General features: G+C 36.6%; 1 protein-coding gene across 9 annotated transcripts in view; it reads left to right on the top strand.

The window, feature by feature from the left end:
• Positions 1-15,910, top strand: part of SOX5 (SRY-box transcription factor 5) — a 995,891-nt gene that overhangs the window by 508,345 nt on the left and 471,636 nt on the right. The window contains exon 6 of one of the 9 annotated variants that reach the window (XM_059185767.1): positions 3,170-3,230. The exons of the other annotated variants lie outside the window; for them this stretch is intronic. Coding sequence (XP_059041750.1) covers positions 3,226-3,230 — 5 coding nt within the window. The 5' untranslated portion in view covers positions 3,170-3,225. The remainder of the gene's footprint in view (positions 1-3,169; positions 3,231-15,910) is intronic. 9 annotated transcript variants of the gene reach the window in all.

The raw sequence follows: 15,910 nt of genomic DNA, 5'->3' as shown, positions 1-15,910 counted from the left end.
ATAACATGCCTTGTGAAGACTTACAGTTATTCTGCTGAATTTAAGAAAGATGGGAATGGAATGTGCATGTTAATTTAAACATCTGTATGTACAATACAATAATCCTTTATTATCTGGAAATCAGAACATTTTACATGTTTACCAATATTAAATAACTTTTCAGGTTGGTAACCAATATTACTCAGTTTTTCCTCTAAGCACCTTCCTGAAATATTGAGAGAAGTCCTATGATCCTCATGTAAATCACTAAAAGTACAGTTTATAAAAATGCATTTGAATCACATCTAGAAGAAGTCTGACTTGCCACAGCATCATCAGATACCAGAGCCAATGTTAGCAACTCAAGGGCTAGTGTTGATATCAACCAAAATACGGACCCAGCGTATGGTGTATTGAACTTATAGGCCGCCTATTATGCAGGTGGATAAAAATATAATGCCCACATTTAAAGGTGACCGGTGAACATAAAAATTACAGACTGATGCTGTTCTCAAGACACATCCTAGAGCAAGCCCAGTCAGTTAGCTTTGCAGATTAACCCTGTGTACCTTCACAGTATTTAATTATTTGGTAAGGGACAGTAGAAGCATTTAAGAGTTTGAATGCCAAAAGCTGTTGAAGTAAGTGTAGTGTTGGAATGTTTAATGGCATTAATTATCATTTATACATGAACCTACTCCTCCTTAAGGCCCAGGAGGCAGTGACTCACTGGGTTGTCATTAACTGTCATTATTGCTAGTAGAGTCAACTTCTTATTCATAAAAACAAAGAAAAAAATTAATGAAAAACATGTCATTCTATAATACAGTGTTGGTGTTGCTAACTTATTCTGTGTCTTAGAATTCTATTGGCATTTTGAAATGTAGATGAATCTCAATATTTTCATCACGACAGTTTAAACAATTTCTGTGTGTGTGTGTGTGTGTGTGTGTGTGTGAGTGTTAGATTTTTCTTTGTGCTAACATTCTCTTGGTATGAAAAAAAAATACCTTACAGACTATCTGCAGAGAGTTTTGCTTTTGTTTTAGTTTGATCATTTCTGAAAGATACAGATATCGATTCAGAAGGATAACCACCTAGAGATGGAAACAAATAGTCGGCCAGGTCAGGGCAAACTTTCTCCAGTATGAGGATTTGGCACTGTCCAGTTAAACCATTCACATTTTGTGATCAATGAGGGGAAACCAGGAGGGTGAATAGTTGTAGAAATTTTAGTTGCATTAAGTTAAAGTATTTTCAGTTATATGTAGTGGGGGAGATGCTTTTCTTTCTTTTATTAAGAAATTATTTACATGTAAGGGCCAGATGAGTTGGACTGTGATTTTTCTTTTTAAATCTAATATGTTTACTGAATTTTATTTATGGTCACTTGTTTCTGGATGTGATATTATGTTGTTTGGCTTAAATGAAAGAAGAAAGAAAAATATCCCTGTACCCTTCCTTTGTGTTCTTTCTGTACCGCAGTGTTTCTTTGTTTTAGGCATGCTACTTTCTTTGACTTATACATTGTAATAGCTTCAAATAATCCATTAGGAAAGCCAGTTTTTATTTCTGATTTTGCATTTTTATTTGTGAATTTTTTTTATCACTGTAGATAGTTATGGGGTTCACGTCCTGACTGTATATATGAGTGTAGGATAGGCTGAAACGTAAAGTGTGGTTGTTCTCATTGGTAACACTTACCGAGTAAGTGCATGTACTAAGACCAGAGTTGGTGAAATTAAAAAGTATACGGCATTAGGATAAGATGTGGGTACAAGTTGACAAAAATAATAATATTAAGTTTTCTACCCCCAGGGTCACTTAGACTCTTCTCACAATGGCTAATACTGCCATTAGTATGTATTGCAGACTCATAATTTGCTAGGCACAGGAAAAAAAATAAAAAAGCATTGAAAAGAAATAATGGTGATTTGAGACAGAAATATAAAACAGGATTTCGGATACTTTGAGCTTACATCGTCAGGAGACGCTGGGGTTTAGCATTCTGTTTCATGTGGAGACCCGCAGTTAATATGGTCCTTGTTGAAACTTAAAACAGCTCTATTAGTAGCTTGATTGAGAAGGGGGGAAGAGGCCTAGAGTAAACAAAAGTGTGCGTTTTTAAGACAGCCTAATTGTATACAGTACATTTGCTTCCGCGGTTCCTTCTAATCCATCAAACAGTAAAATGCACAAATTTATTCTATTACAGGAGATACAATTGTTAGATAAGTCTAATACTTGGACCAAAAGGGGAAATGGCATCTATTTAACAATTCTCTATTGTTCAAAGGATCATAGAAGTCCTGTTGCCTGCCTGTCGCATTCAATCAAGTTGCGTAAAATACTGCTGTGGAGAAAAGGAGGGAGGGAACCCTTAAAGTACATGCTTACACCTTTCTGCAAAAGTTCCTCCAGAGGGATGGTGATGAGAGTCCCAGGGGCAGGGGAGAATTGGGTGTTGTGAAGTGACAGTCATTGGTTCTCCCGCACCCCCATCCCTGTCTTTGACTTTGGTACTGCCCAGGAAAGCCACAGCAGTTGGAACTAATTGTAACTGGCTCAGGAAAGTCTTCATTAGCACTACCACACATGGTTACCAGATGTGCTGAAGGGCGAAGGAGGGGGGAGGCATCTAGAGAGGGGAGAGGAACAAGTAGCTTCATTTGAAAACTTAATAATCTGCCTTTTGTTTCCAAGTGTATTGTGTTAGAGAAAGGGGGAAAAAAGAGAGTTGGGGAAGATGAAATGCCCTCTTATTCACTCTCTCTGGAAGCTGAATGGAACTCTTTGTTTCCTTCAAAATGTCAACATTTTTGGTGACTCTCCATGTGTTGGAAATGTTCCACTTTCTCCACCAGCGTCAATGAAAATTACCTGGATTACCAAAACAGTTATGCTTCCTAATGGCTGAGAATGATACTCCCAAAATTTGGGGTTTTGAATGGAGATTTGATTTCTAAAATATGTAAATGAACTGTAAAAACTTTTGTCTTCAAATTACAAATTCCAGCTAAACATCACTGAAAACGAGAGAACAAGGTTCTCATCTGTCCCTAATCCTGATTCAAGTCGGGGTAGCGTGGGGCAGCATTGCATCTTCTTTTGTAGGACTGGGCTACTTTTAGCTATAAAGAGTACTGATTATAGAAGCTTGCGTTAAATATGTTATTTGTACTACATACAGGTAAGCTCCCTGGAAATCTGGAGTCATTTTTACTCACTACGTTCGACAAGAGAGCAATGAAGTAAGAGAATTTCTATTGTTTCTGGAAATGTTATTTATCATTTTCTCACCGAACTCTATACCTCTATCTATGGGCACAGATTATTCTGGAAGGCCAGTGAGAACTATTCTAGATGAAACCTCTGGTTTCAAAATGGAACTTTTTGATGCTGCAGAAAATTGTGACATTTAAAAATATCATCATTTGAATTATCCTAAAAAGCAAAGAAACTTGAATTACTATTTATCTATTTACAGCCTGGATTGATTTTTTTTTTTTTTTAAATTTCACTTTGCTGTGATACCAGAGTTTCAAAGTAATTTTTTTTTTTTTTAAGTTTGGCATCAAAAGCTTTGAATAAATGATTTATAAAAATCTTGAATTCTGCAAATAAAAATTTCAAGACTGGCTAGCTATTTTACTAGCAATTTTAGGACAGTGCCTTTTTGGGTGATGCTTTATCACTTCCATTCCTAATCCTGCAATAGAATCATAAAGACATTTGGAAAAAATTATAACAAAATGGACATGAAAAGTTACTTCAACTGGTTTTGGAAAAACATGGTTTAGATCAATTTCCTATTTAGATAAAAGACTCAGTGGTTTTTAACCTATTGCGGGTCATGAAACCAGTTAAAATTTTGATGAAATCGATGGACCTTCTTCTCACAAATGCTTATACACAAATTTTAATGTGATTTAGGACCATTCCCCCCTAATCCAGCTTCTTTCAATTTGAAAGTACCATACTAGAGCCCTCCAATGTATGTGCCTCCAAAAGAAAATACCCACAAAGTTCAAATGTTATAAAGTGTGAAATATATGATTTCTATATTTGGTCCTAAGTGGTAGAAGAGAATATAGCCTGAAGGAAATTTCACTGAAAATGAAATGTTTTTTATTGCTGTATTTAGCTGCTACTGGTAGAGATTCACCTATACAGTTTCTTTAGTCAGGTTTTAAGTCTCCTTCAGAAAGCAATCATGCCTTCTCTCTCACGTTGACTTTGCAAAGAGCTTAGTACAGCTTTTCACACCCAGTACTCCCCGGGCATGGTCTGCTTGAATGAATAAATGAATCAATGAATGGGTTAATTTTTAAATGTTGTTTGTTTGTAGCTGCTACAGTTAAACAGCAGGAAATACTACCAACTGAACTAATTCTTCATACAAAATTTGCTATGAGAATATTACTTATTGTGGTTTTTAAAATTGAACAGGAAAAAATTCAGCCTTGAATTTTTAGTATATTATATCAAAGGCTTCCTGGGACACTATGTGGCTGATTTTACTATAGGTAAAATTACAAAAAGTATTGATTGGTATTTTCAGGAACTAAATGTTTTTAGATGGTATTTAAAAATGCAGATTTAAATGATGTTTAATGTCAGAATAGTGTGTGACAAAAACCTATGTTTATAATAATATGTCTCTTTTCCTTTCCTGCCATGGCTTCTATTATCATTCTTATATTGACTATGATTACTTGTAGAAAATCAAAACAATGTCAGCACATTGATGTTTATGTAATATTAACTATTACTGTAATTTCCCCCATAATTTATTATTGCACCCACAGCCCCAGTGTTATCATTTGCTAAATCAAATCCATCTACTATCTGTATGCTGATTTTGTGCAGTCCCTCCCCCTCCTCATTCTAATTGCTTTAACTTAGACCTCATCATTGCTTAGTAACAATAACAGCATCGCCAAACACTTGCTTGTCTCCGCTTCATGTTCAGTATTTCCTCAGTTTATGATCCTTATGAAACATAGATTTGACTCTATCATGCCAATGCTGGAAATCACTTTTGGTAACATTACCTATGGATCAAATCAGGAAGTCACAGCTGGCCGCAGAGTTCTTTATAACATGTCCCCTGCCTCAGCCTGTACTGCTCTCCCCGCATTATGATCTCCAGCCATACTGAGTGACTCTGGGTTCTTAATTTTTTTTAATGCTTTGTGCCAGTGATTCTCATTCTCCAAGATGTGATTTAGGGCTAATCTATTCAGAGTGCTAAAGTAATATTTTATAAAGACTTTTACGAAGACTAGTAATTTGGAAATTAGAAACTGGAATACAGAAGAACATCAAAACCTGAAGAGACTATTTTTGTTAGTGAACTATACAAAAAAATTACTACTTCTATTTGTGTTTCACACAGTTGGCACAACACAGCCACTTAGAACATGGACTCTAGAACCAGATCAGCTCCGTTCAAATCCACACTTCTGTTCCTCAGCTTGTGACCCAGCATGTAACTTTACCCCATCAGTAAAACAAGGGCGAACATAAACCCAACCCCCAGGGTTGTTATGAGAATTAATGTATTAGTATATATATAAAGCAGTTGGAACCAAGTCTAACACATACGAAGTGCTTCATTGGTATGATAAATTGGAGTGACCAATATTTCTCAATTGCTTTATTAACTAGCGCTCTCCAAAAATATAATATTAAATATTAAAAGTTGATTGTCCTCCTATTTTAAAAAAATAATAATTTTATCTTCAAACTACTGTATTTGAATATTCTAGGCCTTTCTTCCTAATTTCTTCATCACTCAGGAACTTTAAAAAGCGTAGGAACTTAAAGGAAACAATATTAGAAGATAGTGGTCAACATTTTTAAAAGGCATAAATGCAGTTAGGAGCTCAGCCCAATGAAAGCAGTATTCACTGGACAGGCAAAGCTGGGGCAAAATGGAATTCAATCTAAAAATAAAATGTCGAGAAAGTTTTGGCTCTTGGTAAAGTATCCCATTAAGGTACATTTAACTGTATAAAATGGATGAAGAATTATCTCAGTTTTAAAGTAATTGTAAACAGTTGCTAAGCAATATAGGAAATAGAAAACAATGTAAATTTGCTATTAAAATGTTACTGGGGGCACCTGGGTGGCTCAGTCTGTTAAGTGCCTGCCTTCAGCTCAGCTCATGAGCTGAGGGTCCTGGACTCGAGCCCCACGTTGGGCTCCCTGCTTAGCTGAGGGGTCTGTTTTTCCCTCACTCTTTGCCTCTCCTTTCTGCTTGTGTTCTCTCTCTCTCAAATAAATAAATACAATCTTTTAAAAAAGTTATTGTATGAGAAAAAGTATATTTTAAGCCTTCTAACTGTGTCTCTTATAGATGAGGATATTTAGTCATTATTTCTCAGAAAATTATAATATGACTATTTATTTTTAAATATGATTGGGTTTGCTTCTAGCTAGCACCAACTTATTTGTTGACTTGGGGCCTTAACATTCTTTTCTTGTGTTGAGGTAAAGTGTTCTTTCTCTTATTTGTTTTCAGAAACATGTAAAAAATGTATTTTAAACCCACTAAATAATATTAAATAGATGTTTGCTGCTAATTAGTGTATGGTTTGAATTGTAATTATGTCATCCAAAGGGACTTATAAATACAGTCTAGTTAAAATGTGATTCAATCTTCAATCATTCACAGAGGCATACATTCATTATTATTCATTTAGTGCTCTCTGATTTGAGCTCTGAATGTAATCCAGGAAAAGATGGAGGGATTTTACTTTTATTGTCATGATTTAATATAGCAGATCCCTTAGTTATTATCCTATACTAATCCAGGGATTGTTACAACTTCTTAGAGTCTGTTATTTGATTTTTAAATTAGTCTGTGTATCGTACTGGCATAGCAGCATATAAATTCAAGAGGTTAGAAGAAGATGCCACATATCACTGCGAGACAATCAGCATATATTTTCCTACTGTCCAAATTTTGGTTTAACTTTAAATGAACCTTCGTTTCAGCTATTTAATATATTACCACTTTAAAACTCTTATCCTGGCTCCTATTAATCTAAATTATAAAGAAACTGCAAACTCCATTTGTCCAACCATCTTTAGTAAGTCCCTGCTGTGTGATAGGCACTGTGCTAAGTGTGAGGTGTTTTGCACTGAATAGGACAATTCTGATCTCCTGCCCCCAGGGATCTTACAGACTAGAAGGGAATAGAGTCATTTAAAAAGTATGTTAGTGTGAAAGTGTTGATCACCACAAAGGTTTTGACTACGGGAGGTGCAGAGGAGGAAAACGTCATAATCAAGACGGCCAGAGAACTGCATCCTAGCCCCATCCCCAAAACCTGGAAGCCACGCAGTAGCAGTTTTTAAGGCCTAGAAGTGAAAGCATGACGAAATTAGGGAACAGGCAGGCGAGAAATTTGGGATAGCGGAGAGAATATTGAGCACATAGTCAACAGGAACTAGATTGGGAAGGGCCCTGGAAGCTTGCTAAAAATGCTGGACTTTTCTTAGAATTGTGGTGGCAATGGAAACGCATGATGTGATTCAATCTGCATTATTTAGAGATGTGTTAAATGTGAGGGGACGGATGTACTGGGGGAAACACGATTGGAGGTAGGGAGATAGGATGAGTAGTCTCCCTTAGTGGTCCAGGGAGAGATCATGGTAACCTAACGTTAAAAACAGAGCCAAGTTCTAATATTGGGGGACTCAAGGGCAGGAAAGTGGCTTCGACTGATGGAAAAGTGGGCACGTGAACGAGGGGCTTCCTTAGAACGGTCTCTGTACATGTCCCTGACTGACATTCACACTGCCCTCCTTATGACTTTTCATTCTGGTCTTAAAAAATACTATGTGGTATTGCCTTCAAATAGTAATGTAAATAACCATTTTAGCAGACGGGACTTCGCTTTTGCAAATGATGCTGGGAAGACTTGCCTTCCACTGATTGACATTTCATCTTGCTATGCCTCTGCCTAAAGTTGAGTAATGTGACAATGAATGATGTCAAAGTCGAGAGAGATTTAAGAGGATATTGATGGGACCTAATCATTTACTGGATGGTGGGGATCAAGCCTAATTTTTGAACTTTGGAGTTTCAGGGAATAACTGCGCCACTTCAAAAACATTGAGGAGGAGCAGGGGGAAATAAGAATTTTATCTTAAACATGCTGAGTTTTAGGTAACTGCAAGATATTCAGATGAAGATACAGAAAGCAATAGAATAATAGAATACGGTAGTCGGAAGTCAAGAGCAGAATTGAGTGACTGTTTTCATATAAATGGTGCTTTGGAGTCGTGGCAGTAAATAACACACAGAACAAACAAAGAAAACTGCCTACTGTCGATCATGAAGAATTTCAAGTTTTAAGAGTCTGTTGGCGTTGGCTGGACTCTCAGAAGCTGAGGGAGAAGGTATTTTGAGGATATAGGAGTATTTAGTAGGGGCAGACGTGTCATGGACTTAAGCAAGAGAAGGGACACGTGAATCAGTGTCTGCTAGTTTTATTAATGTGAATGAAGAGATTTAGTAGATTCAAAAGGACTGAATGATGAAGCAGGGAAATCTTGACATGTTTTGCTGTGAAGAATTCATGTTAAGCAATGGCACTGTAACTCTATCAATATGATATGAATTTTCGTGGGTTCGCTTGGCTTTCAAATTAACTTTTAAAAGTTTATCTATGTATAAATCTTTCTTAAATGCTTCACTGCTGCTGTGGCCTGGGGTTTTATATTCACAATTGCTGCAAAGCCCTTAGAGTCTGGTGTGAATTTGTGATGGTGATACACTATTCCCCCGGTGGCTTCCTCTTCTCCTGAGTGGATGAGATTAAGTTAACTCTTTGGTAGATGTGCAGTGGAGAACTTTACAGAAATCTTTGCATACAATTTCACATCCATAGCCAGAGTCAATAGCTCCTCTGTGTATCAGCCTTATCAGTTCTATCAATGTAGTCATGGGATTTTTTTCCAGCCATTAATTATAATCAATGATTAAAAAAAATTTTTTTTTTCAGATTTCCCATTCCCTTTAATTTTTTTTTTTTTTTCCTTTTGAATTTTACTATAGTTGACCAACCTGTTACATTCGTTTCAGGTGTACAACGTAGCGATTCAACTTCTCTGTATGTTATGCCATAGATTTCTGGCTTTTGAGATAAGAAATCTTTTATATGCAGAGTGTCTAAAGCAGAGTGAATAAGCTCTTTACATCTAAAGATTATGTTGTCTTTTGCAGTCCAGGAAATAAGTGAGTATCACTGAAATCTTGACTCCCATGGTTACTCTGTCAAAATCATTTCCTCTAGGAAGCAAAAGAGTCAAACTGCCAATGCCAAATTTAGTTTTTCCTTGCTTCCTTTTTTACTATGTTTACCCTAAATATCACGAGATATTTTGCTTTCTTCCGACTACTTAAGAGTGTAGCTGTGTTGAATCTGGCCTTTCAAAATGAGGTTACGCCATGTCGGGTATGTTCAGATTCTAAGATTTTATTTAAATACAGTAATCCAATCTGTTATAGAAATGTGGATTAGAAAGTAAATCTGGTCTTCAGGAGCTAACTGTTAAGTATATAGAGTTCCTTGATTTATTATTTTGTTTTTGCTAATCTTAATATTCCTTACATTAGTGAGAGCCAGCACAATTTTCTGATTCATTTGAGAAGAAAATCAGTAGCCACAAATGAATATTGTTATTTATTCCCTAGAATGCTTTAGTTCACTTATTGCAGTCATTGATTTTTTTTTAAATGTATGGTATTTTACTTTGTGAATAACGTTGTTTAAGTTTTATTGGTGTTTTATTAATGCCTATTTGTTTGTCAGCTGTCAGCTGATTTGAGGATTCACCAGGAATATTTTACTCTTCCTTACAATAAGTTAGATATCACTAGATAGGGCCAGAGTATCTCTCCATAGGAAGAAGTAAACTCATCCTTCTATGACTATTGAAGGACCAGACAGAGAGTCACTGTTCTTTATATCTAACATAATATTTTCCTTGGGAAAACTGCTCGCAAATTTATTATGTTAAAAAGTAGAAATGGGAGATGTTTAGGCAGGAGAACTAGAGTTGAACTGGTAACTTTCAATTCTTTCTCTCTAGACTAGATTCTTTTCCTTGTTTATGTAACCTTCAGACCTTTTGTATGAGTTTAGAAAAATGTTTCTTTCCTTTAGACACACACTGGGATTTCCCTGGTCTCAGATTCCTGGCTGTCACGCAGCCAGGAATCGCAATCTGTATGTTCCTATCTTTCCATTTCTCACTCTAGTGTTATCTTTTAAATATGAATACCTGTCCTCTCCGACTTTGCTCGGATCCCCTCTGTTCAAGAGCTTTCTATTTTGTTACCTTTCATTTTTTTACCCTTTTCTTTCTCTTTTCCATCTTATGCCTTAAAAAGAGGATAGTTAATATTTAAGAGTATGTTCCACAAAAAAAAAAAAAGAGTATGTTCCACAGATGTCTTTACATAATTATTAAAGAATTTTTAAAAATAACTGCACATTTAAAATATAGTCAAAAGAATGATTTTAATAAAGTGTTTTTTTTGGTAACTAAAAATTTAAATTTTAGTAAATGGAAGGATTTTGATAAATGTTTAATTATACTTTGCAGGTGATACTTTATCTTCTTTTTTAATAATCACAGTTTTTATATACATAGAGATTACCATGTTAAGAGAAACCATTTCTGGAATTTCCTATGGGATAAATTTAGTATGGATTACCAATCTTACTCTACTTTGCTCAGTGAAAAATCTAAGTGCTTAAACTCAGGTTTTATAATCTTTTCATAATTAGGTCAAATAAAATTCTGAATACTCAGAGTTACAGGTTAGGTATGTTATGGTTATTAAGGGTCATAGTTCTTTTTCATATATTCTGTCCAACCCTAACAATTATTGACCCCTTCCGCTTGTTACCTTGGCAGCATCTGTGAGTATGATCATTTGGAATTAAGGCTTGAAAATTATTACACATATTTAGAAATGTCTAAAATGTAGACTAAATGCTTACTAAAGCCATAATATTTTAAGAAAAGCATACCAGAGTGGTAAAAACCTAACACTCTGAGTTTCAGAAGCTTGGGTCTACCATTAAGTCATATGTTCCTTACACATGAAAAAGATAAAGTACCCCGAGGGCCAGGATTAAGACTGTTTTAGTTGATGCTATATTCCCAGTACTTAACACTTAGCAAGCACTCAATAAATATTGAAGGAGTTAACAAATGGATACAGGCACCTCATTGCTTTTATAAAGACTTCAGTTAAAAAATAAATTATACATATATGTGTATATATATATATATATAAATTATATATATTGAAATTATATATATATAATTATATATGTATATATATACATATATATGTATATATATATGAATGACACATTTACTTGCTCAATTAGTGGGAGTCATTTTTATGATTCTTCCATGTCTACTCTAAGGATAAATATTTAAATGACCCCAAATTTAGCACTGTGTGTGGCAGCATCAAAATTCAGTAAAAGGAGAAATCAAGTTTAGCAATTAATTTGGATGCTTATTTTGGTGAGTATAATTTGAAGTAATGTTTAGAAACTATCTGAAGCAGTCAACATGTTCTGTGGTGAGATAAAATTTATTTCTCCAAATCAGACACCATAGACTTAAAATGTTTACAAGATAATGGTACATTTTATATCTGGGATTTGGACAGCTTCTCTGAGTTTCAGACCAATATGAAAAATATAACATTCATCCAATTTCTGAGGTTTGTCTTAACTATGCAGATCAAGTAATAGTGCTTTTTGGAAAGGAAATGAAGTGGCTTTAAGAGAAACTTGAATAATCCTTAAAAAGCTCTTGATACAGCTGTTCTATCATATGTAACAAACATCTGAATATGCTTCCTGAATGTACTTATTATGTGATAGTTACGTGTCACATAAGGAACATAGCTTGCATGAGGGCTTCCTGGGAATTATAACTCCTAGATACATTTACAAATTTTTTGATACCCATTAAATCAGAATATAAAACTTTAGGTTTCAGATATGGGGGTTAATTTGCCAAAAGCGATGACATTACACCTTTGAATATCTCAGAATTAGAAATCATAATTTTCCCTTGAGAAGTCACCCAACCCAAACAATGGCAATAAATTTCAAGGAGGTATGCGTGCCATTTCTTTACTCATGATAAGAAGTTTTGTTGAGGGCACTGCTATCTTCCAATGGTGCAGCTAAGAGAAAAGCCATTCATTCATTCAATGATAGTGAACAAACAGTATATTAAAATGCTTTTCAAAACATTATATATATATATATATATATATGATATATACACCCCTGTGTTTGTTGATTATTTACAATAGCCAAATTATGGAAGAAGCCCAGTGTCCACTGACAGATGAATGGAGAAAACATTTGTGGGACATATATGATACATGATGTGTGTGTGTATGTGTGTGTATATACACACACACACATATATATCCCACATCTTTTATATACACACGCACACACACACACACACACACACAGACATATACATACATACAATGGAGTATATATATTATGGATATGGATATATTATATTACATACATATATATATACACACAAATATACGTAAAATGGAATATTACTCAGCCATTGAAAATGAAATCTTGCCATTTGCAACATCATGGAGGGAGCTAGAGAGTGAAATAAATCAGGGAAAGACAAATACCATATGATTTCACTCATATGTGGAGTTTAAGAAATAGAACAAATGAAAAAAGGAAAAAAGAGACAAACCAAAAAAACAGACTCTAATTATAGACAATTAATGGTTACCAGAGGGGTGGTAGGTGTGGGTATGGGTGAAATAAGTGAAGGAGATTAAGAGTACACTTACCATAATGTGCACGAAGTATTGTATAGAATTGTTGAATCACTGCCTTATAGACCTGAATCTAATATAACACTGCATGCCAACTATATTGGATTAAAATTTTTTAAATGAAGCTAAAAATGCTTTTGAACTTAATTTAGTTGAAATTATCTTTCATCAATAGGTTCTCATCTTTCTGAGAAGAGCATCCTTTCCGGCCTCTGCAAACAGACAGATCCCCCAAACAAACAACAAATAAACAGAGGCACGACAAGGCTCACAGCTTAGGTAGGGGGCACCTATGGAGCAATGGTATCAATAGAATGAGCCCTGCCAATCCTTTAGAAGGAGATCCCACTCTACTGTGCCAAGTTTTGTGCTGGGTGCTGGGAAGGGACAGCAGTGAATGGCTATAGAGATCTTGTAGAATGGTACGCAAATTACAACGGCTACACAACTCTCATTGAATCTTAATCGCCTCCTCTTACAGAATTTCAGAGGTTTCCTAATGTTTTTAGGATGACACCAGAATCCTTAACATGGCTTACAAGGGTTCCTTTTATGATCCAGGGTCCATCTGCCTCTCCAAAATCATCTCACACTGCCCTCTGCCTTGCCACCTGAGATCTAGGCCCATGCCCTTTTCAGACCAATCCCCTTGTCCTACTGTTTCAGACAATAGAGACTCTGCTTCTGTCTTTACTCTTTCTACCAAATTCACACTTGAGAAAAAAGTGTCAATTCTTCAGGGAAAGATCCCCCAGCCTCCCTTAATAGGTTAGAACTTCATGTTACCATGTATCTCTCTTTTGTGATGCCCATCACATTTTTTTTAAAAGATTTTATTTATTTATTTGTCAGAAAGAGAGAGAGAGAAAGAACACAAGCAGGCGGAGAGGCAGGCAGAGGCGGAGAGAGAGGCAGGCTCCCTGCTGAGCAAGGAGCCCGATACAGGACTCAATCCCAGGACCCTGGGATCATGACCTGAGCCAAAGGCAGTGGCTTAACCCACTGAGCCACCCAGGTGTCCCTACATCACATTTTAATTTGCATTTATTTATGCATTTGTTTATTATCTCTCATTGACTACATTGTAAAAACCATGAGAACAAGGATATTATCTGCTTTCCATCATCTTTTTGTCTCCACTGCCTAGCACAATGCCTGACATATACTAAGCGCACTCAAAAAAATATTTGCTCAATGGACAAAGGGATAGATGCAAACGGACGACACAAGATACACCTGAATATGCTTATGTCCAATAAAAGATGCCCTGACAAAAGACTATGGGAGTTTAGGGGAACAAATGAATTTCTCGAATGACTTAATCTAGAATACATGAAGGTGCCAACGACTGTTGCCTTCTGTTGAAGAATAGAGGCTGAAAATCTTGCCACAGCAGATTGAATAATACAAATCCCAAGTCCAGAGTTGCTAAGCACCTGTCATGTCTAGGGCACTTTATTAAGCATTCCAGGGGCTCACGCACATCAGAATTCTATTTGCCATCATTGCCATAAGATACTGGTGCTGACCCTGGTGGGCCAAAGGGCTACCTTGGGATTCTTATTAAAATCCCCCAAAGATCATACTACTGTCATTTAAGAAAAACTACCCAATTTGCTAGAATTTCATTTGAGGAGCCCTGGGCCTTGATTATACAGGCCAATGTCGTAATGGTCCTGAGAGGTTACCGTTAGTAGCTCTTTGGTGTTGACAGGGTGCAAAGTGTTAAGGCTGCAGTGTAGTCAGCACGTCTTCAAACCACTTAAACCCGTCTTGCTAATGAGAGACTATTATTCTCAGCCTACACCCGTCCTTCGTGCAGTCTCTAAGACAAGGAAACCCCAAATGTGGATGAACTTTAAAGCTGCTGAGGAAGGGCTGGGGGTGCCTGGCTGTGTCTCTCAGGTCTCCTGTGAGCCCTGGCCTCATCTCACACAGAGCTCCTGAGCTAACCATAGAGAGTGCTCTGTCTTCTGATACCCCCTGAAATCTCAGGGACCATACCTCTCACTCTTTTGCCTTTTGTTTAATAGGCAGACATTGTCTCCTTTCCTCATCCTCTCTTGATAAATGCATTTGTCTCACCACCACCCTCCCAGAGCTGTGGCAGTGATGTCACACGCCTCTGGTGGTTATGACTCTGTTGCTGCTGGTGAAGACCTTTCTCTGGAAAGGGAGCAGGCTCTGCGGGCTCAGTGCCAAGTGTCCAGCTTCCTCCCTAAGCCAGCAGTTGTTGAGATGTTTTCTGCAGGGCAGACCTCGTCTTCTTTAATCACTGGTAATAATGAAGTTTTTGTCATATTAAAGGGGAAAGAAGAGAAGCGATTGAGAATAGTTTGAGAGGATGACTGTGCCGTCCCTCAGGTCCAGCGACAAGAGGACTACAATGGGTAGCTTTCAGAACTACATATGGTCTTCCTTCCGAGGGATTTGATTAAGCGACTCCGGATGAAATTGAAATCCTGTGATTTGACCTTTGTCTGGCCTGGGAGGGCTGCAATTCGCATAACAATTTCCTTTTGTTCTTTGTTTGGAGTTATTAATCCAACATGAGCCTCAAATTAATCAGGGGTAGTGCGTAGCTACATTTCTAATTCACAGCTCCACTGCTTGTGTCTTTTTTAATTAAGGCCGAATGATAGCAGGCCTTAGCCCTGATTGCCACACTTGCTAACCACACATTGAGGGATGGAGAGGCTAAACAGGCAGAATGAGATTACTTCAAGGTTTCACTTAATTGTTTTCTTCCTTTAAGTAAAGAGCACTGACTGAACATTGTTAATTCTGGGCTGGGATAGCTCTTTTTGTGTGTGTTGCTTATCTTGACTTTGGGATAGGGTGGACAGAAATCCACATTTTTGTAAGTACCCTCAGGTATAATGACCAAAGGGATTACCCAAGTCAAAATTTCAGTTGTTGATTCAAACTGTACCACATACCTTCACGAGGAATGGGAGGTTGGTTAATGGTGGGGGGCCCCCATCAAAGAACTTTGACACTTCATTACCTAAATATTGTGTAGGGTTTGGCTCCTTTGAGACTTTAACATTTCTTAGC

Source organism: Mustela lutreola, chromosome 8 (genome assembly GCF_030435805.1).
Source record: "Mustela lutreola isolate mMusLut2 chromosome 8, mMusLut2.pri, whole genome shotgun sequence".
Classification (NCBI taxonomy): domain Eukaryota; kingdom Metazoa; phylum Chordata; class Mammalia; order Carnivora; family Mustelidae; genus Mustela; species Mustela lutreola.
Note: the sequence above shows the minus strand (reverse complement) of the source record. Positions and strands in the feature narration are given on the sequence as shown.